Source organism: Myotis lucifugus, unplaced genomic scaffold, assembly GCF_000147115.1.
Source record: "Myotis lucifugus unplaced genomic scaffold, Myoluc2.0 scaffold_180, whole genome shotgun sequence".
NCBI classification, from domain to species: Eukaryota; Metazoa; Chordata; class Mammalia; order Chiroptera; family Vespertilionidae; genus Myotis; species Myotis lucifugus.
This window is the reverse complement of record NW_005871228.1, coordinates 2,117,812-2,143,794: the sequence shown is the minus strand read 5'-3', so window position 1 is coordinate 2,143,794 and position 25,983 is coordinate 2,117,812. Positions and strand designations below refer to the sequence as shown.

The following is a 25,983-nucleotide window of genomic DNA, read 5'->3' as shown; positions in this document are numbered from 1 at the left end:
GAACTGGGACAAGGTGACTACAGTTGTCAGCAGCAGAAAATTGTAGAAGGAGATAGGAACATATCCTGAACACGTATTTCTCAGGAAGCATACTAGTACAATGTCAGAGGCATTTTGCTATAGCATGTTACCCCTTCTAAGGGTATCAGAACTCAACTTTTTGTTGTAATGTGTTCAGCAAGGTGGGGAGGGGTTGTCACGTGGTTGTGTTTAAAGCTTTGTTTTTCTGGTTTTTCTTTGTTTTTTGTTTCACTGGTTTTCAGAGCTTGGGCCTTGTTTAGACCCAGCCTTAGTTAAGGCAAAACTATCAACTGGATTCTCTTCCAGTAATCTGCAAAGCTTTCCAGCAGCCTTACTCAAAATCTCTGTCCACTCTTGCTGGCTGGCTTCCATTGGAGTCTCCATATTCCGTGTCTTCCTCTCTTCCCTGGAGTCTTTTCTCAGCCTATCCTCCTGAAGATGCCCCAACTACTGGATGTGCTTGAGCATTTTTTTGCTCTGTTGTGTGGTATATTGAACCTTGTTCTTTTTTGCATGAGTGCCACAATATTACATTTTCCTTTGTTAGATACAATTGTTTGCTAAATACATGTTCTTCTCCCTGTTGATGTAAGCAAGTCTGAGACTGGAACCAAAGATGGAGGTAGAAAACAGTAATATTAATGAATTCTTATAGATTGCCTCCTCCTGTGTTGCTTCATCTGTGTTCTCCTCTTTAACTAATCCAGGTATGTGGGCAAAGACTACTCTGCTGCTCAGGAATTGATGGAAGATGAAATGAAGGATTATTACAGTAGGACCCCGAGGATCACACCAGTCCAGACTGTGCATGTTGGGCAGTTGCTGGCTGTCCATGCTGAGGAGGACGCTTGGCTACGGGCCCAGATCACCTCCACAGAAGGGAACAGAATCAAGGCAAGCACTTGTTTACTTTGTCGTAGCATTCTGAAGACGAGCACAGGAGTTTTCAAATAAAAATGCTGCTTCTGATCGTGTACCCTAAGGACACAATAAATAAACTGTTTTATTTACTCCAGAGGTTGAAAAGATAATCTATAAAAGATTTTCACTGTCAGCTTTTAAGTCAGTGGTAGTTATATTATCTCAAAGTTTTAGTGAAAACAACAACAAAAAATTCTCCGTGGAAGTGTCTGTAAGCCATGATGTAATCAGGAAGAGCCCTTTATTCTCATTGCCTGGGAAAAAGAATAAATACTGATCACATTTCTGTGAGTATCTGGTCAAGGTCAGTACTACAAAATGAGGGAAACAGTACAGATCAGAGGAGATCACAGCCTTCCTGTCCCTCTTCTGCCATCAGTGAGGACCCCAAATAGCACTTAGACATGCTCTGAGGCCTGCCTTCTTAGTCGGCTTTCACCAGTCTCTCCCCTCAGCAGGCTCTGCGACTCCAAGACTTGGCGTGTCCCTGGTGGTCAGCCTTTCCCCATTGCCTCCTCTTTCCCTCAGTGCAGAGACCAAGAACTAGAACTCTCTGGCCCTGAAAACACTGTTTTGTCTCAATTTTACAAGCACAGAAATACACTTCTGTTTCTGTGGTCTCTGTCCCATAATATAAAACGTGTTCCTAAAACTAATGTCATATTGTATGCTAACTGCAATGGACAAATAAATTAAAAATAAATAAAAACGTTCCTTGTGCTGGTGTCAGCCCCTGGCAAATAATCCCTTTTGTGTCCCTAAGTGCAGATAGCTTCTTTCTGAATCTGAGCATCAGTCCATCAGGTACTCTCCCCTGAAACCCTGCCTTCAAATACAGGGTCAGGGGTCAGAAAGGGAGGCTGGCTGTTTCCTGCCCAGTTTGTTCAATAGGAGATACCCTGACCACCCAGCCACCGTTTGCCATTCACAGAGAAATTTAGGAAATTCTTTAACCAAATCTACCAAGATAAAACTTTAAGCAATTTGATGACTAACTTTTAAAATCTGAAAATTGGCTAGCAGTTTCTAGTTTCTTAAAAGTTAAATCTTTACCATATGGACCTTAAATATTTACACAGGAGGAAACATAGGTCCACAAAAAGGCTTGTACACACATTTGTAGCAGCTTTATTACTAAGAGTATTAATCTGGAAACAACCCAAATGTTCACCAACAGGTGAATATATAAATATAAATAAATTGTAGAATATCCATATAATGGCATACTATCTATACTTATAAGAGGGTAATAAGCTATAGACCAGGAGACCTTCTGGACGTCCTTCCTGACAAAGCCATGGTGGCGGGGCTGAGGCAGAGGCGGTTAGGGGCTATCAGGCCAGGAGAGGAGGGAAGTTGGGGGTGATCAGGCCAGAAGGGGGGCACAGTTGGGGGCAATCAGGCCGGCAGGCAGGTGAGCGGTTAGGAGCCAGCGGTCTCGGATTGCAAGAGGGATGTCCAACTGCGGGTTTAGGCCCGATCCCACAGGTAGTCAGACATCCTCCAAGGGTCCCAGATTGGAGAGGGTGCAGGCCAGGCTGAGGGACACCCCCCTCCCCCCATGCACGAATTTCATGCACCAGGCCACTAGTTCAACAATAAAAAGGCATGAACTGCTAAATAATTCTATATTAGTGAAGTCGAGAATGGGGAAAGTTTATCTGTATGATAGAACTTGGATCAGTGGTTGCCTGGGACAGGAGGTGGAGGAGGGTTAATTGCAAAGGAGAAAGAGAACTCTTTGGAGCGGCAGATGGTCTATTATCTTGATTGTGTGGTATCTACATTTGTCAAAACCCATCAAACTATACTTTAAATGGGCATTTTTAATTCAGTGTAAATTGTGCTTGGATGAAAACATAAGCAGGCTCCACGACTGGTGAGTATGAGAAACAGGAACATGAAGTTGGTGCCAGTTTGCCTGACCAGACCCACATCTCGGGAGTCTGCTGGTTATTGCTCAGGTGGTGCTGTGAGATCTTTGGCCACTTGATGGTGCCAGAGAACCAGGAATGGACTGGGGCCTGATAGGATTCTGAGCCTGTTTGTGCTGATCCACAGCATTAAAGAGAGAAATATTACAGAGTGTGGAGAGTCAGGCTGGGTAATCCATGGGCAAATGTTTCATAGTCGTCAGCTGCCATACAAATAGATGATATCGTGATTTAAAAAAAGAAAAGAAAACAAGCTCTAAACATGACAGAAAATTTTTGAAGATTTTAGAGCAGTTATTCTTCAGCCTGTTTGTCGGTGCTAGGAATATATTCTAAATTTCCCAGGAATCACGATCACATATTCTATCCTACTGTCAGGTCATGTTATCTCCAATTTGGGTCTGGGAAGAGCAGAATCCACGTGGCAGGCGGTGGTAGCTATTAAAGGAAACAAAGCTGCCTGAATCCTGAGGCCTGTGGGAGGAAGAACAGGTGCTAAGTTGAGACTGGAGGCATGGACCTGTCTGCTGAAATGGCAGGCTGCCTGCAGTAGGGCCCCTGCCGAGATCTAGGCCGAGGGAGCAGTGAGTCGATATGGACTCTGAGAGACGGTTCTCTCCAATAGGCCAGGTACAGGCTCCACCGATCCAAGGATCAGGTGGTCAGGGAAAGGCAGGTCTCTAGCCTTATCTTCCTTAGATTCTCTGCTTGAAAGAAGTTTTGTTTTGTGTGTTTGGTGCCATAATCTAAGAACTAAGAAACTGTGAACATTAATTTGCTGCAGAAAGTAAAACGATTACTTAGTCTTTCTGTGCCCTGGGTTTTGCTTTATTTTGTTTTTGTAATAACAGTCAACTGCTTTAACTAGAGGAGCAGTCTCCCGGTGTCCCTCAGGTTCTTATTTGTCATTCTAAAACACAGCTTAATGTTTTTTCTCAAAAAAGGGCTTTGCTTATAGAGTCCTTTTCAATGGCAGGTTCTGCTCATACTTTAAAAATACTATCCAGACTCTTAATGATCTGCTCTAACGGCGAGGAAGTGTGGTGCAGATTTCTGCAAACACAGAACTCTGTCCAGCAGATTTGGGGCCTTTTGCTGAGCTAAATGAAGGCCTACCCAACTCTATACCCGGAAAACAACAAAACAAGCAAGCGTTTGTTTGTACGTGTAGAATTCAGTGTCACCCAGCCATGGCATCGTTGTCATCGACAGAAAGCATCTCGGTCCCTGGAAGCATAATAGCTGAGAGCAGCCATCCTGGATGCTGCTTTGGGGATTGAGAATCTGATAAATACCATCAGAGTGACTCCCTCTCTAGGAACAAATAGCGCTGCCTCAGGATACAAATCCGTGGTGGAAGGGTGTAAATCAAGAAGGAATAAGCATTATGAAGTTAATAAAAGGGAGGGGCAGTCGTGGCTGGCAGACCCAGATGGGTTTGCTGCCGAGAAGTTGGCAACAACAGAGCATCAGAGCTCAGCAGGCTTCCGTTTCCTCCCCATTGGAAAGTGCAGTAGAGGAGTGCGGCTGGAAGTCAGGAGCCCTGGCTTCCCTGGTCCCAGCCCCAGCCTTTCTCTTCCAGGCTAAGCAGGGGCACCTCTCCTGGCATTTCCCAGGCAGTGTGGCCCCACTTAAATGGTGATCATGGAATAAAATAGAACCAATTAAGTACCTCAAGTGATTTTTTAAGAAGTGAGGATAAAGAATTTTACTTGAACCTAAGCATTGTTTCTGTTATCATTAGGTATGCTATGTTGACTATGGATTTAGTGAAAATGTTGAAAAGAGCAAAGCATACAAATTGAACCCAAGGTTCTGTTCCCTCTCATTCCAAGCTACAAAGTGTAAGCTAGCAGGTAAGAGGAACTTTTTTGAAAGCTCTTTCCATTTTGATACGTTATTACCATTGTACTTTGTGGTTAAATCCTAAAATGTACTAAGTATCCGAAGGAGTTATTTTTTGAAAGGTATAAATATCATGTCTAATATCATCTTTATCAGATGTGATCATTATAAAAATATAATGTTTTTACTATATTTTTGTTATATAGAACATACATATTTTATTTTATTATAAATATGTCTGTTGGCCATCTTAAAGGATTGTTGTTTTTTATCTAAATTTCCACTAACAACTGCTGGAGGCCCTGTATCATGGAATTTGATCAGTTTAAATCATGTTGTTCAAACTGTTTTGAAGTGACTCCCAGCTTCATTCATTCCTAGCGAGATGGACTCTGGGTGCTGCTTACTACCAAGTAACACACTTCCATGCGCCCAAGCATGAGTTTGGCTACAGGCCATGTGCACTCTCTGGCAGTCACTGTTCTTTCCTTTCCTCCTCAAGGAGCTAGAGGAATGCACATGTGTGTGAGTGACATTGTAGGGATAAACTGGAAGTATGGAGGATACAGTGGCCATGTTAGTGATGAAGAAAGACATTGAAATATGTATGCATCATGCCAGGAGAGGCTGAGCTAAATTCAGAAAATGATCAAAATTCTTTCATGAGAATTAGCCCTGTGAAGAAATCCCTCCTTCCCAGGAAGGGTAAATCTTTGTGTCAGAGGAGCTGGGTTTGGCTCTATCTGTGGGAAAAACCTCAAGTTATTTTAAAAGCCTGTTTCAAACCTGTGGGAGTTCGTTTTGAAAAGAATGTGTCAGCATAGGACAAGATTGAGGATGCTGAAATGAAAGAGCAATTGATAAGAACGATAAAGTCATATGTGTGGAGAACAGAACAAGAATGAGAGAAATGTTGCTCTGAGGGATCCTGTGAGCTTTTGCTGATGGACCTAAAGGCGAAAAATATAGAAATAGACATTATAGTACCATTGCGGAGGCGAGACCTAGTTTTAATTAGTTTAATGATTAACTTAATGTTGTCACATATACAATACATGGAATTACAATTTTCAAAGAATTTGAAGAGTAATTAGACTAAAACAAAATTCCTCTCTATCCGTATTATGATAAACACTATTGAATCTTTCTACAATAAGTCAGAAAGTTCCTTGGTATCTTTAGGGTCATCATGGTATACTTAAAAGAAAGAAGGAGGAAAGAAAGAAGGAAGGAAGAAAGGAATGAAGGGAGGGTGGTTGTCTAAATTTCCAATAAATGCATGTTCATTTTTATAAGAAAAATAATTGTGTATATTTAATTAGAAAGTGAAAAAAGTCAAGGATATAGTTTTGGAAAGAACATTACAAATACATGATGGGAAGACATGATTGATAGCATTTTTTATGCATTAGATTTTTAAAAAATGTGTGTTTGTATATAAGGTGAAGGTTACTTCTTCTATGGTAGAAATTCTGATTCATGGTCAATTTCTCTTCTTGTTTTAAATTGCCTGCTTTAGTGTGAGTATTCAAAAAGGCATCCACATTATAATATATATTTTAAAACCTAAAGGTGGTTATTTATTTATTTATTTATTTATTTAAAATATATTTTATTGATTTTTTACAGAGAGGAAGGGAGAGAGATAGAGAGTTAGAAACATTGATGAGAGAGAAACATCGATCAGCTGCCTCCTGCACATCTCCTACTGGGGATGTGCCCGCAACCCAGGTACATGCCCTTGACCGGAATCGAACCTGGGACCTTTCAGTCCGCAAGCCGACGCTCTATCCACTGAGCCAAACCGGTTTCGGCTAAAGGTGGTTATTTAAATGAGATTGTAGAACACAGCTTCCCCATAAAATTTAAGAATTTTGTAGTAGAGTCTTAACTGTAATAAGTATCCAAAACAAACACAACACAGCTGGCATGGCTCAGTGGTTGAGCCTTGACCTATGAACCAGGAGGTTATGTTTCAATTCCTGGTCAGGGCACATGCCTGGGTTGCAGTGTGGGGCATGCAGGAGATAGCGATCAATGATACCCTCTTGTCATTGATGTTTCTATCTCTCGCTCCCTTTCCCTTCTTCTCTGAAATAAATAAATAAATAAATAACACAATCCATCTATCCATCTTAAAATGATTCTTCTAACTAAGTAGAAATTAAAATATTCACTGTTTTTCAGGGTTGGAAGCTCTCAGTGATGATCCTGGTTTAGTGAAGGTGGTTGAATCTTTAACTTGTGGGAAGATCTTTGCAGTGGAAATTCTTGAAAAAGCTGATATTCCACTTGTTATTCTGTATGATACCTCAGGAGAAGATGATATCAATATCAATGCCACCTGCTTAAAGGCCATATGTGACAAGTCACTCGAGGCTCACCTTCAGGTACCACTGTGACCACTGCTATCACTGTTATACATATCATAGGAAAGGAAGTTATCAGAAAAGGATGTTGTTAACGCTAGATACAGACAGATTACATACGTATTGAGAAAAAGGGGCAGAGGGGCTGGAAGTGAGGAACATGCCAAAACCATAATAGTAATTATTAGGAATTGGATCTTTGTTTTATTTTCTAGTTTCTATAATATATGTAATAACTTCATATGAAATTATTTTGCAAAGACAATAGGGGAGGATATTACAAAAGACAAGAAAATTAAATCAATGAAGATGTTTATTAAAGAACTAGAGGCCCGATGCACGAAATTCATGCAAGAGTAGGCCTTCCTTCCCCCAGCTGCCAGCACCGGTTTCCCTCTGGCACCTGGCACCAGGCTTCCCTTGCAGCTCCAGCCTCGTCCAGACTAGCATATTATGCTTTTATTATTATAGATTAGCTTTAACATTTTAAAAATGTGAAGAATAAAACCTTTAAATAAATTATAAAACAAACAAAAATAAATTATAAAACAGCCACTGTAAAGAATAGGAGGAGATGTTAAAAATGATCATTTTAAAGGCTTCATGGCAATGTTGGGAAAATATTTGTTTTAATGAGTAGAACAACAGTGAATTATTTTTATATTATGATTTGACTAAAGATGGCTAAATTAAACCTCTACTGTGATTAAACATTTTTTAAATTATAAAACTCTTGTGGCCTGTGGACACAGATTAGAAAGTAGGTGATAATGGGACTGATTTGGTGATAGTTTTTTATTTCCATTTCTTTAATGTTGAAAAAATATGTTTTATGTAATAATTCTTTTTCTAAATTAATGGAGAGAAAATAAACTAAAGTGAAGGATATTCTCAGCTTTTCAGACAATGGAAAGTGTTAATAAGTTAATGTATGCAAAAAGTCTGTTTTATGCCTGATACAGATGATATCAGATATTTCTTTTGGAAAGAGAGGAACCTAAATTAGTTTTTACATTTAAGTTATGGATTTTATTCTGTCCTATTTATCCTCCAACTTAGAAGATTTTTACATATGTGTTTATTGATTTCAGAGAGGAAGGCAGAGGGAAGGAGAGATAGAAACATCAATGATGAGAGAGAATCACTGATTGGCTGCCTCCTTCATGCCTCCTACTGGGGATCGAGCCTGCAACCTGGGCATGTGCTCTTGACTGGAATTGAACCCGGGACCCTTCAGTCTGCAGGTCGTATCCACTGAGCCAAACCAGCTGGAGCGAACTTAGAAGATTTTTAGATAGATACCCCTTACATAGGGAGGAACTATGCTCTATTCTCAAGCCTCCTTGGCATGTCCTTGTTCGTTCCAGGTTGATGCCATGTACACAAATGTCAGAGTGACTAATATTTGCTCTGATGGCACACTCTACTGCCAGGTGCCTTGTAAGGGGCTGAACAAGCTCAATGACCTTCTGCATAAGATAGAGGATTACTTCCATTGTAAGGTATGTCAGAGCGTCATCTACCTCTAAAGTTAGTCCTGAAATTGCAAATAAGTGGCCTCTACGTTTATGTACATATGAGTAACTTTTGAATAGTTTGAGGTAGAATAGTGGGTAATAGCCACAGACTGCCAGTGTAAAACAAAACAAAACCCTTCCCCACACACACTGGTTTCTGCATTATAAAATGAGGGTAAAACTGTGTACATGTGGGATTGTCAGGAGAACAAGTTGCAAGCCTGCTTAATGAGCACAGAGCCTGGCTAATTAAGTAAGTGCTCGGCAGCTGATAGATTTGTTACTGATAAGGTGCAGGTGATGATCCTACAGTGCCTGCCTGTCTGCCAGAGCCAGCTGGCTCCTCTGCCTTGGGCAGCAGTGAAACCATGGAATTTAGGAGAATAAGACCTCTGGCATCACCTCCCCCAAGCTCTTTATGGTCTCTGAGAACCTACCACCTCAGCAAATGTGGTTCTGCAGTTTAAATTTATTAATGAGCTTCTTACCCTTTAAATCTAGTAGTCTTTTCTGAATCAGGATATGTAGAGGTTTTGATTTAAGGTTCTAAGCAGTGGTTCTCAACCTTCTGGCCCTTTAAATACAGTTCCTTATGTTGTTACCCAACCATAAAATTATTTTTGTTGCTACTTCATAACTGTAATGTTGCTACTGTTATGAATCATAATGTAAATATCTGATATGCAGGATGGTCTTAGGCGACCCCTGTGAAAGGGTCGTTCGACCGCTAAAGGGGTCGCGACCCACAGGTTGAGAACCGCTGTGATTTCCTTAGCTCCATTAGGACATTATAGTCACAATGCAGAATATGCTGTGATTTCTGAGTGATAAACCCTAATGCCACTTCCACCCTGACTCCCTCGCCCCTGGAAGTGACCCCTGGCCTCTAACCTACAAAGCACACTGAGGCCTCGTGGCACTTATGCAGTACTGAACTTTAGCTGTTTGGGTAGTGGTTTGTCTTAGAACAGTGATGGCGAACCTTTTGAGCTCGGCGTGTTAGCATTTTGAAAAACCCTAACTTAACTCTGGTGCCGTGTCACATATAGAAATTTTTGATATTTGCAACCATAGTAAAACAAAGATTTATATTTTTTATTTTGATTTTATATATTTAAATGCCATTTAACAAAGAAAAATCAACCAAAAAAATGAGTTCACGTGTCACCTCTGACACGCGTGTCAGAGGTTCGCCATCACTGTCTTAGAGTGTAGGCTTCTTGAGGGCAGAGACTGAGCTTTACTGGTAAGCGCCTTCATTTAGGTGCTATAGTACCTAATCCAGTGTTTTACATAGAATGGTATTTCCTAAATTTGTGCTGAATCAGGTTAAGCCTGTATTCAGACTACAGCCTAGAATTAAGGCATTAAATCTATAGTTTTGCCTCTTTCTGTGTTAGAGATGTTTTAGATAGATCTCAAGGTCATTACTTAGGATTGATTTGCTAGTCTATCTTGGAGAAATCTGACACATCCAGAGAGGCTGACGCCAGCGCTCATTTGCATGCATGTGCTTACAACCTATGGTGGTGACAAGCACTCTGGATAGTCCCTGGTGCTCTTGTAACCCAAGTGGAGGCATGACCTGTGGGGAAGAGTAAGATACCGCGGCAGGTCCCCAGCTTCAAGGGTGGAGCAGAGGAGGATGAAGAGACCTAAAGCTATGATGTGTTGGCTTGCATGGGCACTGATGTCCATATTTTAAAATCCTGTCTTTGAATCTAACTGTTAAGTGATGAATAAAGAGACCTTATTGACAGCTCGCCCAGCCTCCTCACTGTTCTGCTCTTTGTCGAATTCATCCTCCCTCTTCATGTTTAGCTGATGGCGCCAGAGCCTGCATGAATCACACTGACCTCCCTCCTGGCCTTTTTAGACATTTTAACAAGGCTGATTTATGAGCCATGTGCAAGGACGGAGCGTAGATCGCTGCCATCAACAAATGCAGAGAAGCAAGGCAGAAGTTCTGTGACCCTGGGCTTGTATCCTCGGATTGCATGTGGGTGAAGCAGACAGCCTGTGCCACACGCTGTTTCCCTAGTAGTGTAGCACATGCTCTTTGCTGAGAGTAATAAAGTGTCATGCATTCTGTTTTGCAGCACATGACCTCAGAGTACTTCGTTTCCTTACCCTTCTGTGGGAAGATCTGCCTCTTCCATTGCAAAGGAAAATGGTTGCGAGTAGAGGTAAAAATTCGTCACTTGACTTTTTTAAAAACTTATGAAATATTTCAAACATACAGACAAGTTTTTTAAAAAATGGAAAAAGCAATTTGAGAAATAAAATATGACCAATATGGCCAATGCTCCCTGTCTTCAAACCCTTTCTTCTACTGCCACCCCTGAATTTGGTGTTTCTCATTCCTATTCATTTCGTTTTACTTTTGCTATGTTTGTATCTATATACATACACTTTTACTATCTAGATACTTTCATATACAGGTACTAGAAATATAGAAATGAATATAAATATTTATAATAAAAATAAATGAACATGGTATAACTAGATGAAAAATGTTTTTAAAATATATATAAATAGTAAAATGTATTGGTTCTTCTGAGACATGCATTTTATTCTTTGTGAGATTCATCCATGTCCACATGTGCAGCTCTGGTTCATTTGTTTTCATTGCTGTGTGAAGTAACCATGTGTGAATATGCCAACATTGTCATTCCATTCTCCTGATGATGGATATTTAGGTTGTTTCTAATGGTTTGTTATGAACAATGCCACCACGAACCTTCCTGTGCATATCCCCCAGGGCACATGTGTAGGGAAGGCAGTTCTGGGTATAGGAAACACATATCTTCAGCTTCACGAGATGATTGCCTAACTGCTCTCCACAGTCGCCCTTCCATTGACGCTGTGACCCTTTGAGAGTTCCAGCTTCTTGGGGCGTCTCAAACCCTCTCTCCCTCCTGCCCAGAATGGCTTTGGCTTCAATGTTCCTCACTCCTCTATTGCCAGTCCCTATGAGTGTCTTATTTTCTTATGAGCTCAGTTATGAATTTGAAAGGTTTGTTATATTTTATCATGTATTTCTGCATGTTTTTCAAAAATGGATTTTTTATTTTTGTGGTTACTGTTTCTTTCCTTTCTTTGTGTCTTTTTTTAAACATAGCTAATTTTCCCAATTGTTAAAATGGAAAAGTTGGGCTTTATTTTATTTTCTCTGTTTTTCCTTTGTTACAGAGGTTCTTTTTTTTTAAAATATATTTTATTGATTTTTTACAGAGAGGAAGGGAGAGAGATAGATAGCCAGAAACATCGATGAGAGAGAAACATCGATCAGCTGCCTCCTGCACATCTCCCACTGGGGATGCGCCCGCAACCCAGGCACATGCCCCTGACCGGAATCGAACCTGGGACCCTTCAGTCCGCAGGCCGATGCTCTATCCACTGAGCCAAACCGGCCTCGGCTGTTACAGAGGTTCTTAATCTAGTTGTGGAGACCTCTACTTTCAGGGTTCTTGCAAATTGTGTGCGTGTGTGTGTGTGTGTGTGTGTGTGTGTGTGTTATGTATCTTGGGGGAAAATATCTATAATTTTTGTAAGATTCTCAAAGAAACTAACCCTAAGAAGGTAAGAACCATTGCTCTATTGATTTTTAATACTGTGTAAGCAACATATTGAAAACTAAATTATACTGATTTTCCCTTTATTTCAGTAAAACTTGGTCATGTCTACTTTTTTTTTTTTTTTTTTTTTGGTCATGTCTACTTTAACGAATGCAGCGATTTTGAAGTAATTCTTGTCATTAATGTAAATTTATGTCAGAAGACTGAGATCTGGGGTTATAGGAACAAGAGTTTTGTGCTTAGTCATAAACTTGAAAAACATGACTCATTAAGAAGAACATGGCATTATTTGAATTTTAAAGTTTGTGATGTTTAGTGTATAATATATAAATGCACAAATACTAATTTCTTTAAACTTTTATTTTGAAATAATTTTAGACTTTTAAAGAATTGCAGAAATAGTTCAGAGTTCCTATATGCCTCTTACTGACCATCTCCAAATGTTATCATCTTGTATATAACCAATATCAAAACCAGGAAATTAACATTGACACAATATTATTAACTACACTTCAGAACTTACTGACATATCCCAGATTGTCCCTCAAATGCCCTTTGTCTGGCCCAGGATCCCAAGTTGTATTTAGTTGTCATGTCCTCTCAGTTTTCTCCAACCTGGCAGTTGCTCTGTCTTTGTTGTTCATGGCCTTTTAAAGGGCAGCAAAATTTTGATTATCTCTCAACTTCAGTTTCTTCAGGCTATGCCTATTTGGTAAAAATAACTTTTCAGCATATGCTCAAATCTTTAGAATCATATCTAGTATTATTTTTATTACTATCAAATTGTGTATTGAATATCTTTGAGATAGCAAAAGTGTTTATTTTTTTAGTGATGCACATAGAAAATTAAGGAAGGAAAATTGATTAATGAAAAGCAGATCATGTGTTTAAATGATATATTTGCTCTTGACACATCAATTTGAGTACCTATGCATTTTTAACTTATTCTATACATCCAGTCAGCTTCATTTCGTGGTTGTCCATCTCCCTGCCATTATTCTTCCTCTAAACACATCCTGAGTGGTCTGCATTCACTTTCTACAGTATCATATGTTCTAATTTTTGTAAATCAATTTTTTGTAAAAGCATGGATAAAAGACTAAAAGGATAATTATAACCTATAGAATATATATGTATATATTATTCACTTATAGGATATATGTGAAATGCCAATTCTAGGCATTTTCTCCTCCTGAAAGCTTGCTCTAACATCTACTTCCTGTCTGGGTCAGGTGCCCATCCTCTATGTTCTCATAGTTTCTAACTTTATTATTGCCTGTACTACATTATTTTATGATTATATATTTGTATTATCTCTTATGAGACTAGGAACTCTTTAAGATGCGAAAGTATATCTCTGTGGCCCAATTATGCCTGGATATAATAAGTATTCAATATATAACATTCCTACTAATATAAATACTCAGTGTATATGTTTGAATAAATACATTTTAGAAGGCTGCCTCATTGTACTGTTTGTACTGTTTATCATATCTTAAGAGATTTTAAAATTGTATTAATAAAGTATTCTCTGGGGCAGTGGAACAGGCTTTACTTCTGGGAAATCTGACTTCCATGCCAAGACTGGTTCAGTTTTTCATGGCGGTCACTATGTTGAAGGCACCACCATTCCTATGGTGGCAGTTAGTGCAGTTGTAGGCATAAAGTTCCCGCCCAGATGACCATCCTCATGGGGCTGCATTTGGCCAGTGTATTCAATGATGCCAAATGTCACAATGACTTATTAAGGGAAGTTATGGGCATTTAAAGATTCACCTAGTATCTTATAAATCAAATGTTGCCTTGATTTAATGTGTAATTTTCCCATTTTTGAATCACTAATTTGGACTTATTTTACCTCTCTATGACTTTCTGAGTTTCAAATTTTTAGTTAGAGCAAATGAAGATAATTATCATTGGGTTTTATGACAAAGCTACAAAATACCATTTATTGTTTAAAAATATATAGCATTTACTTGCTAAAAGTAAAATTCGGACTCTGAATTATCTTTATTCTTTATTTCCACATTGCTAAGACACAATCTTTTTTTTCTCACATTTTAAGATTGTGGAGAGCAGACTGCATCCTATAATCAGCAATACATAATGTGTCAAATTGTTTTATAGTCAGTAGTGTCCTAGAATTGAAAATATAGTAAATATTACTATATTTGTTAATTTTACTGATTATTACTAGTTTAGTGATTGGTACTGACTAAATAAATTAACAACAAGATGCTGAAATCCAATCTACTCTAAAAGAATACATGTAAGTACTTTTTAAAGTAAGAGATAATTTGGTAACAGAAGTCTGTGTTGCTTTTACATGCAGTTTAGAGTTGAACAAAATGTCATGGCACAGAACCGTTTTGACGTTTGGGATGTGCTCATTAATGAGCCAACTTGTCTCATTGCAGATCATGAACGTTCACAGCAGCCGGACTCTGGATGTTCAATTCCTGGACTCCGGCACCGTGACATCCGTAAAAGTATCTGAGCTCAGGGAAATTCCCTCTCGGTTTCTACGAGAAATGGTTTCGATACCATCTCAGGTACTATGTGTTACAAGCTCAGGAGGTTTGCTGGAAGAGACTTGAATGTGTTTGTAATCATGTTGTGAGATGCCCAATCAGTTTTGATCTTCATAATGATTGAAATCTGAGTTTGTAACAAAATTGGAAATGATCCAAATGTGGTTGTTCACTCGTTTCCAGATATAAAATCCAGCTGTCTTAGACAAGAACACCAGTCAGACTTATAGAACATTGTTTGGTGTTTGTTTTCAAGTATGTTCGGTCATTGGGGTATGTTGTCCAGTTAGAGGTTCCATTTTAATAATTCAGTCAGTGCCAACTTCTACACAGCTGTAAGGTTTGTATGTAAATAATTACTTCCAGAGTTCTTTGATTAGAACACATTATCTATGGAAATATGTTTATATTTAACATTTTCTTATATGATATTTTCCCCATAGGTTTTAGTAAAAAGATTAACCTCAGCCTGTTTCTCCTCTATTGGTAAAAAAAAAAAAAAATTGAATTTTGAATTAATTTAAATTGTTTAGAACTATGTCCTACCTTTAGGTTTTTTAAAAAATATATTTTTATTGATTTCAAAGAGGAAGGGAAAGGGAGAGAGAGTTAGAAACATTAATGATGAAAAAGAATCATTGATCGGCTACCTCTTGCATGATGGGGATTGAGCCCACAACTTGGACATGTCAGAACCAGGAATTGAACCGTGACCTCCCGGTTCATAGGTCAACACTAGCACTGAGCCAGGCTGACTGGGCTATTTCCTATCTTTAGGAGAAGTAGAGGATTTTGTATAAAAATTAATCTTTTTTGAAAATAAAATTGTTCAACATTCTGTAATTTTAAAAGGCTGCTTGACTTATATGTGCAAGAAGATATCTTATGCCATCAAAGCTCAGTGAATAAAAAGCACTTGTTCATAATCAGCATGGCTTTTATTTCTCTCACTCCAGTTACCACTGCCTTTTCTAAAATGACTATTACAGAGCAGCTGTTTAACTTGGGATCAAGCCAGTTTTCAAAATCACTTTTATTGTTGCTCCGCCATAATTTTAAAAATTGTTAGACTTTTAAGTGCTACTTTCCCTTGATAGCACCTCTGGCCTCTATATCCCTTGTTAGAACATCCACCCGGGCCAGCCTTATGGAGGGGAAGGAGACGGGGGCTCCATCCCACTGCTTCTGACTGTCTGAAAGTCACAAAGACCTTCTTTAGCTACAGCATTAAAAGCCATGACAACTTTTTCTATTAATCTTATCCAAATTCGTTGTTTAATAGATGTGAAGTTGGGGGGACTTTAAAAGCCAGTGAGGCCAAGCCTCTGGCTGACAGCATCTCCCCAAAAGGTCTAAGTCAGAGCAGCAAACTGATGGCCTGTTGGCCAAAGCTGACTCATGAATATTGGGTTTGGCCTCTTGGCTCTTAGTGTTTTAAAATGTGAATTGGTTGCCAGAATTTAAAAATCAGATAATTTCACACTTGACAAACTAGAAAGTCGGACAATATTGAGTGTTCTCCTTTATGGGACAGTACTCTGTGGAGCTTGGGAAGTGGCGTTCTCCCCGGAGGGCCAGTATGCTGGCCCCACCTGGCCGCCTCACTCCCTCATCACCTGCCTGGCCCCTGCAGGTATAGAGTGTGTGACCTCATCCAGGGGACACATTGAGAGACTCAGACCCGAAAGAAGAGGATATGACAGGGAGGATGTAGCCCAGAGAGGAAAGAAGGAATCCAAGAAGTAGGTTTTGTTCCCCTCACAGGATTGCCTCCATCAGTTCAATGGCTTCCATGAGACTGCAGGGGTCCCTGAGGTCACCTTTTACTACCACCTGCTGTAGCCATTCTACAAAAGCTTGTGCAGAGGTGCGGGAAGGTGAAAGGATTGTGGGAACTGAGGCTTTTAGCTATTGATGGGTCTCAGTTTTTCTTCATTCTCATTACAACCTCCTCCCAAAGGTGAGCAGAACTGCCTGGCACCCACGAGTGCTCAGGAAATGCTGAATGAAGCACATGAGCCTCCAAAAAGATTTTTCCAACAGGACTCAATTTTCATCCAAATGACACTTCATTTTTTTTTTAAGTTGGGTTTAGAGGGAAGACCTAGACATAAGTCCCAATCCTGTCTTCTCGGTTTTGTGATCTGATGGTCTCTCCACATCTGTTTCGCCCTCTATATAATAGGGTCACAACGTTGGCCTGTCAAGCAGAGAATTATTGTAGGGTGAGAAGTAGGTGAAGTGCCTGGTATGAGCGTTGGCTGGTAATAGGAGTAAAGATAATAGTATAATATAAACAGAGCCAGGAAGAAAGCAGGTGCTCCAGCCTGAGCACTGTGATTGTCATTATTAGCTATTGCTGTCGCTTGCTTTCTATCTTGGCAACATCTGACTTGTAGGAAAATAATATTGACGTTACTCACAAGTACCTGTTTTAAGGTAGTGTGCTTGCTTTTCCATCATGTTTTCTTTTTCAGGCCATCAAGTGCTGTTTAGCAGATGTTCCACAATCTGTTGGCATGTGGACGCCAGATGCTGTGCTTTGGTTAAGAGATTCTGTTTTGAATTGCTCGGACTGTAGCATTAAGGTTAGTTATCTTATTGGTCTCAATACATTTAGAAAGGGAGCTGTCAGCCAGAAGGGCTCATTTGTTTTTGTGTGAAAGAATTTATCTTACTGTAAACTGATGCTTTCACACCTGAGATTGGTTACATGTGTAGTGAAAAGATATTTCATGGTTTAATTTTTTAAAATATATTCTTATTGATTTCAGAGAGGAAGGGAGAGGGAGAGATAGAAACATCAATGATGAAAGAGAATCATTGATTGGCTGCCTCCTGCACACCCCCTACTGGGGATCGAGTCTGCAACTGGGGCATGTGCCCTTGACAGGAATCGAACCTGGGACCCTTCAGTCTACAGGCTGACACTTTATCCACTGAGCCAAACGGTTAGGGCTCAGATTTAATTTTTATGTAAGAACTTATTCTGAGGAGTGGCCACGTTAGAGGGGTTAAGGGAGGGGGGAGGGGGGACATCTGTAATGCTTTCAACAATAAAGGTAAATTTTTTTAAAAGAACTTACTCTGTATCTCCAATACTATTTTAAAACCCTTTATATAATTTCCCGTTATTATCAAGGTAGCAGACATGGTTCTCTGCTCCTATTTTGTACCGTGATAAGGAATTAAATCCCCAACAGAGGGACCACCATATATGTCTTGATAAATGTTTCTAAAAATCATTTAAGTCCTCTATTTCTTTTTTTCTAATAGATTATAAACAAATTATTTGCTTATAATCCTGTTTTTTGCCTCTTTTCCTAAAGTTTGCTTCAACTGTTCATATCAAAAACATTGCTAATATTTCCAAGAATAGAAATGCAAAATGATATTTCTCTGTTTTAACTAATGCAAATTGTGTTGTCATTTTATATGAAAATTTAATAATGAAATGTCCTTGAGAAATAGCTTCATGAAGATTTCTAAATTATTCTAGCTCACACTGATTTTCCTCTCTTCATACTCCTTTTGGGTTTATAATGTGCAGTTCCTCACTTAATTATGTATCATTTTATATTCTCTAATTGACACATGATAATGAATATTGTTTTCTCAGCTATTTTTTCAGCTCCTAAATTCAGAGCATTGGGTACTCAATAAAAATATTTTATGGTTGATTTTTGAAATGGTACTTCTGTATCATACGTATCAAAATGAATTAGCAATCAGTACCTCGTTAGCACTCCAGATGATGAATTTAAGTAGATTCATCTTGCCAGGGGGAAAAAAACAATTTTAAGTAAATCACTGCAGCAGGATTGCCTTGCAGGTGTCTCCCTGTCTTCAGGCCTGGTCTCCGCCTTTCACTCCTGGCCTGATGTGATAAAAACTAGATGTGCTAGAAGTATCTCATGTTTGTCATTTCTAAGATAAGCCAGAGGAGCTGATGAGAAGACTTGAACAGTCAGTCACCCAGCAGTACAGCCCATTGTCAGTGTCTGGTGTTCCCAGGCAGACACTCACTCCGCTGACAGGAAGAGGTAGCTAGGTAGTTAAAGGTCTCCTGGGCAAAGGTGCAACCTGCCCCTCTGGCCCGGAGCTTCCCTCCTCTCTCACTCCTGAGGTCCCTCTTCCCTCAAGTAACTGGGGAGGGGGGAGGGCTGAGGGCAGATATTAGGACCAAATAAGGAGTTTAGACCAGAGGTCCCAGAGGGTATGGCGAATGTCAAAGCTTTTTCCTCCCTCCTGTGTGAGAGGACACCAGCCTTAAGCAGAATGCTTGCTGGACGCTCTGCCATTGCTGTGATTATTTATTATTATTGAAGTTGAGTGATGAGCACATATGGATTCCTCATACTCTTCTCTCTATTTTGAGTGTGTTAAAATGTCATTAATTTTAAAAATGTAATCATGATATATCAAATCATTTCCTCTCAGTAGTAATGACCTCTAGCAAGTTGGAAGGTATTCTCAGAGATTTGGAAGTTAGTACATTTTTCACTCCCATAAGCTTGTTGCTGGTTGCTAGACTACTTAAGAGCTTACCCATTGCTACAGATGTGATAGATAATTCCTCTGACCTTAAATAAATGACTTTGAGCAAGTTGGGGTGGGGATTTTTTTTGCAAAATACTGTGCTTTAATATTTAACATAAATATTATAACCACCTCTCGGAGTTCAGTGTAAACTTGGATTTCTTGAATTGGTTTTTTACGTTTTCCAAAGGTTACAAAAATGGATGAAACCAGAGGGGTCAACCACGTTTATTTATTTACTCCTAAGAACTTCCCTGATCCTCACCGCAGCATTAACCGCCAGATTACAAACGCAGACCTGTGGAAGCATCAGAAGGACGTGTTTCTGAGTGCCCTCGCCAGTGAAGCTGGCTCTCCCAACAGCAGAGGCGGGCACACCGTCACTGAGAGCAGCACCGGGGAGAATATCAGAAAGAGCCTCGTGGAAGTCAGCAAAAAGCCCGTGGTGGATCACATCAGCTCTTTCTCCACGGAGCAGCTGCCGCCTCCCGTGCACTTGGCAAAGCCAGGGGAACACATGGATGTGTACGTGCCTGTGGCCTGCCACCCGGGCTACTTTGTCATCCAGCGGGTGGCAGGAGATCCATAAGCTGGAGGTTCTGATGGAGGAGATGATCCTGTACTACAGTGTGTCTGAGGAGCGCCGCGTCGCAGTGGAGAAGGACCAAGTGTACGCCGCCAAAGTGGAAAATAAGTAGGTCCCCGGACACAGCGTTTTATTCTGTTTCTAAGAGAAATGTGTAGAGTGATAACAGGAGTCCTTAATCCCTGCAGGGGGGCTTTGAACAGCACGAATGGGAGTTTCGAATGTGAAATGAGACTAATGAATTATGCAATTTTCTAATATTTAAAATGACATCATTTATCTAAAAATCTAGTGATCGTATTCCTATTAAAACCTAACCATATCTGAAGTGACGGTTTAAGTGTTTTTTCTACTTTTCTATTAGAAAATATATTTGTTTATTCAGAAAATATTTTTTATTTAATAACCTTTTAATTTTAAAAATAATATATTTATTGTAGAAAATTTTAAAAATACAAAAAAGTATACAAAATGAAAATTAGTCAACCAGACACTACTTATGTATTTCTTCAATTACTTATGGAATTCTTTTAGTTTTTACTCTACATACTTATACAGCTGGATTATTATTATTATGTATAATTTTGTATTTACTCTTTTACCTGACAATCCTGTGAACAGTTTTTCATGTAATAAAATTTCTTCATAAACATTTTTAATGGCTGAGTAAATAGTCCATCATACAGAGAAATCATAATTTATCATTCTTTTTTGTTATGTAGGTTTTTTTCTCCCACATTTTTCACTCTTAAAAGTGAAAAGTATAGTAACTCATTCTGAAAAGCATTCAACTAACATGTTGCAAGTTTCTCATCTTCCAAAAAGCATTTTTACTGTGTCAAGTTATTGATAACAATAAGCATAAATATGTTTAATTCAGAACAACGGAAACAATGTTGGTATAAATTTGCCTCAGAATTCTTTGCAGGATAATTTAATCACAGTTAAAATCAAATTACTGCTACCTGTTATCTGAGGGGCAGATTAATGATACTTAGTGGGGGGTTCTACTTGGAGGCAAGGGTTGTGTGGAGGAGACCTGTATTATGGGACGTTAAACTCCGATCCCCTCACCCCATGTGCCCAACAGCTCTACCCCAGGACTCTTGGGCTTCAACCAATTAATCTGTCCCCCAGATAAACAAGGGGTGTCTTATAGATAAGAAAAGATTCCCTGATTTTTTTACTTTATGAACTGAAACAATGTAAAATGTTTAGAGTTTCTATCTTGCTTACAACCCAGGACTATTTAATACACCTTGTTTCCAAGTAAGGTAAGTTAAGAAGTAGGAATTTTGGATGCATTTTTTTTATTACAGTGGTTTCCAAATCTATCTCGGCTAAGAATAACCTGGAAAACCTATTAACAATGGAGATTCTCCTTCTTCACTCCAGACACCCTGAATCAGAATCGCTGGGGATGGAACCCCACAATCCGTGTTTCTAACAGATTCTCCAGGAGATTCACAAGCAGCTTTGCACTGAAATTGGAAATCTAGCCTTTACTTAAGCTATTAGTTTTGAAAGTTGGAAGCTGAGTAAAAGTCCAACACTTAAGTTCTCTGATGGCTCTCTCCTCACTTCTCTGCACCTCTTACTTATAGACTAACAGCACAGACACCACCATTTGCCCTGTACAATTTGAAGACATTGCTATTGGCTGAAACCAAATGTTTTAATCTCCTTTTGCACTTAAATAAATTAGCAGCATGCACCAAGCTGGCATTTCCATATATGAAAAGTTCTCTTTAATTTGGTCTGAAGTTCTTATATTTACACAGCTTATCTTCATTTTAATAATAATTATAATGGCTACCATTTGCAAAGTGCCTAAAAGGTCAAGTACATAAAGTGCTAAGTGCTTTGTATATATTATTCCTGCAAGTGAATTAAAATTACATATTGCCCATGAGATAACAGGCTCAGAGAATAAACAGAGAGCCCAGGGTAATGCAACTGGAAAATGGCCCAGCTAGGTGGGACTCCGGCTCAGCAGTCTGGCCCGCAAAGCTCTTAGGTACTTATTAGGGTACTTTTCTGTGTCCCTGTTGTCTCTGCAACTCATGGATTTTTGCGTGCTGCGCTTTGGCCTGATCTGAAGGTTTTTGGAATTTCCCCCAGCAATGCCCCATCAGTGCTGAAGAAGCCTTTCTGTAGCCTTCTTACTGCAGTTCACCCGCATGGCACCTGTGTAGGTTTCCTGTACCCATTTCCCACTAGGTGCACGCTGCTGGGGAATGGGTCCCGTCTGGCCCCGCCCAGCAGTGTTGCAGTGAGGTGCTTGCTGTTCATGGGGCTTGTACTTGATACACGTGTTTCAGAGGGTGTCCAGGCCTGCCCCCTGAGGCAGGCCCCGACGCCCACCGTGCAGGAGCAGAGACTTGCCTTTCAGACATTATGAACAACCATCCTCACCCCAGTGTAATCATCTGAGCAAGACTCTAGGACTTTAACATGGTCCTTCATTCCTGAACTTGGAGGTCTAGGTTTTTCTCATTTTAATGAGAAAAGGCCAGAGGGGGAAAGTATATTTGTGTAAATTTCTGGCACCTTGAACACTGGATCTTCCCCCATACTCTCCTACCCTTTAAGCAATAGGTTAGATTTCTTTGTTTTGTTTCTCAATGCATGTACTTGGCATAATTAAAATTGTCAACTTTACATTATTTTTTATAATCTCTTCCCCACCTCCCTTCCCAGTCTGACTTTCTCTTCCATTCTTCCCCACGCCCCACCTCCCCCTCCACTGTAGTGTTTGCTCCATCCAACACACCATGCCCTGTAGTGTCCCCTGTGCTTGTCTTCTCTTGCGTGTCTTCAGCCTGGCCTGGTCCTGCTTGCCTCCCTCTTCCCGTCTTCCACACGTGTGCCTTGTCCCCAACATGTGGCCATCCTTGTCTCCCCGACAGAATGAAGGGATCTACCAGCCTTGTCCTGATCACCCTCCATGGCATTTGTTTCATTCTGCTTAGTGGTGGTCAGTAGATTCTCTCATTCTCCTTCAGCTCCATGAGGCCTGAAAAAGGTTGTTGGAGTGAGAGGATTCCACCAAATGAGCCAGTGATAAAGCCGAGAATAGTAACCTTTGGAAAAAGAAGAAGCAATCTCTTTAAAAACGTCTATGATAGTATAGTTCTATATTTTGATTATCATCATTCATATTCATTTTTCTTTTTATTGTAAAATGTTACCCTTAACCAAAGCAGGTGTTGATTTTGTATGTTTCTTCCTTTTCAATCCTTTGCACACGTAGGTGGCACAGGGTGCTATTAAAGGGAATCCTGACCAATGGACTGGTATCCGTGTACGAGCTGGACTATGGCAAGCACGAGTTAGTCAACATCAGAAAAGTACAGCCCCTAGTGGACATGTTCCGAAAGCTACCATTCCAAGCAGTCACGGCTCAACTAGCAGGTAATTTCTGTGGAATTTGAACTCATTCCCCAGCATTGTTTATATTGTCATTTTGTCCTGAGTACAGAGTCATTGGCCTATTGAGGTAACTTTTTTTTAGCACAAACAGCTTCCCGACCATAATGGAAATAGTTTTTAATGGTCTCTCACAGTCATGCCTTCCAACTACACCTGCTGTTTCTGTTTTTCCACATTCCTTTCTGTCTCTGGTTTCATGTATGAGTTTATTTCTAAAGCTATAATCTTAGTACAGGTACAATGTTACAATCTGCTTTTTTCACTTAGCATTTCCCCCCTAATTTGGGGGCGGCTGTTTGATGGTCTTAATAATGATTTTAATAGCTGCAAAATATTCTGTTTGATCATTATTTCCCTATTGTCGGATGTTTAGGTTCTTTATACTTTTATTGTAGCATTAAGAAAAACCTGCGACGTCCTGGCCAGTGTTTAGGGTGTCAGCCACGCACCATTGGGTCACAGGTTTGATTCCCGGTCAAGGGCATGTACCAGGATTACAGGCTCGATCCCCGGCCCTGGTGGGGTCTTATACAGGAGGCAACCAATGGATGTGTCTCTTTCACATCAATGTCCCTCTCTCTCTTTCTTTCTCTCTCCCTCCCTTCCTCCCCTTCCTCTCTCCCATCCACTCTCTCTAAAAATCAATGGAAAAAATATCCTCAGGTGAGGACTAACAAAACAAACAAAAGTCATGGGGATTTAGAAATGCATGGGACTTAAATTTCATCTGATCCAACCAGTTTATTTTATAAGTAAACCAAGGCCTGGGAAATAAACGGATTTGCCCCAAATCAGACCACTTGATAGAGGAAGAGCTGGAAATAGTAACTGAGTCTCCAGATGTTCAATCCGGTGCTTTTGCCCTAATGCTTTTTTACTATATCTCATTCATCAGGAAAAAAATCTATAAATAAGAGAAATGTTATTGGTATCATTGATATTTTATTCCCCCTATTTGTGTCTATTATCGGTTTAAATCTGCATGTACTTTATGTAGGGAAATGTGCAGTAGTTATTATAACTTCATTTTATAACACAGCATTAAACCTCAAATAAAGCTGTGTCTGTAGAAAAAGGTCTACAGAAGTAACCCATTTAGAATAGAAAACTATAAGCCGGTCTGCTTCAAAACGGTTCTGCAACTGTTTTTCAGCTAGGCAAGTCCAGCCTGGGATGTTTAAGCGACTCTGGAATTGACTAAGTAGTTTTCCATTATAGTGGGGCAGGGAAAGGCTCATTTAACCCCTCACTGCTCTGCTCTTTCTCCTAGGAGTGAAGTGCAACCAGTGGTCTGAGGAGGCTTCCATGGTGTTTCGGAATCATGTGGAGAAGAAACCTCTGGTGGCACTGGTGCAGACAGTGATAGAAGGTGCTAACCCTTGGGACCAGAAAGCGGTGGTCTATTTAGTGGACACATCCCTGCCAGACACGGATATCTGGATTCATGATTATATGTCAGAATATTTGGTAGAGCTTTCAAAAATTAATTAATCGCTGCTCTGAGACCTCCACAACTAATTCAGATTTTCTAGCAATAACAAAATGTAGTAGGTTTAAAAAAATCTTATCTCTGCTACATGGCTCTGACTGCTGTGGGGATTGAAAAGAATATGTTATGTTTGGTGAAAACTATTTAATAAGTAGTATTTAACAGAGTTGAATTTTCAAAAAAAATTGCACTTGAGTTATTACTATAATATTAGATTAAAATGTTTATCAATATAAAAACTGACTACCTCCTAATTTCTAGGCTTTATGATCTTAAGATGAAGCGTTTCCCTTTCTATTCATGTTGGCTTCCTTGCAGTGCTGGGTTCTTCTCCAGTTAGACTGGGGATTTTGTGACTTAACTCTACCCTGGTGTCCCAAAGTCGCCAGACCCTGTGAAGACCATCCCGAGTCTTTAGCACACCAGCGTTGCTAGTGGTGCTGCAGGAGGGGCAGCCAGGCTCACCAGTATGCCCCTCCCCCCAGTCTTGAGTGGCTTCTCATTGCCCAGGGCCGTGGTCAGGCCCCTTGAGTGTGGCTCTTCCTAAGCCTTAGGACAGTGATGGCGAACCTATGACACACGTGTCAGAGGTGACACGCGAACTCATTTTTTTGGTTGATTTTTCTTTGTTAAATGGCATTTAAATATATAAAATAAATATCAAAAATATAAATCTTTGTTTTACTATGGTTGCAAATATCAAAAAATTTCTATATGTGACATGGCACCAGAGTTAAGTTAGGGTTTTTCAAAATGCTGACATGCTGAGCTCAAAAGGTTTGCCATCACTGCCTTAGGAGTACCCTAATTAAGTTAATAACAATGTACCTACCTATATAGTTTAAGTTTAAAAAATTTGGCTCTCAAAAGAAATTTCAATCGTTGTACTGTTGATATTTGGCTCTGTTGACTAACGAGTTTGCCGACCACTGGCAGGGAGTCCAGACTGAAGACCCAGGCCTTCTACCATCTCCCTACCCAACCTCATTGTCCACCATTCCCCATGCCAGTCACACTGGACCTTTATATGGTCCCCGAACCCCATGCATGTTCATCCAGGGTTACTGGTATTCTCGAGCAGTGATGTGCTGGTAAATGTTTGACGACTAGTTCTATTGGGTGTGGTCGGTGAACCTTGATCTGCAAAGTGTGATGACACCTATGTTGTAAATACTCCATCCGTTGTTCAGTTCCAGCTGACAGTGTGACATCACTGAGTGT

General features: G+C 39.9%; 1 protein-coding gene across 1 annotated transcript in view; it reads left to right on the top strand.

Annotated features, from left to right (window-relative positions):
• Positions 1 to 25,001, top strand: part of TDRD7 (tudor domain containing 7) — a 43,195-nt gene extending 18,194 nt beyond the window's left edge. Inside the window, 11 exon segments of the mRNA XM_006096497.3 lie at positions 729 to 915; positions 4,621 to 4,732; positions 6,909 to 7,111; positions 8,458 to 8,592; positions 10,707 to 10,793; positions 14,603 to 14,737; positions 17,194 to 17,304; positions 19,446 to 19,823; positions 19,825 to 19,949; positions 23,095 to 23,255; positions 24,544 to 25,001. Coding sequence (XP_006096559.2) covers positions 729 to 915; positions 4,621 to 4,732; positions 6,909 to 7,111; positions 8,458 to 8,592; positions 10,707 to 10,793; positions 14,603 to 14,737; positions 17,194 to 17,304; positions 19,446 to 19,823; positions 19,825 to 19,949; positions 23,095 to 23,255; positions 24,544 to 24,764 — 1,855 coding nt within the window. The 3' untranslated portion in view covers positions 24,765 to 25,001.
• The last annotated feature ends 982 nt before the right edge of the window (positions 25,002 to 25,983 follow it).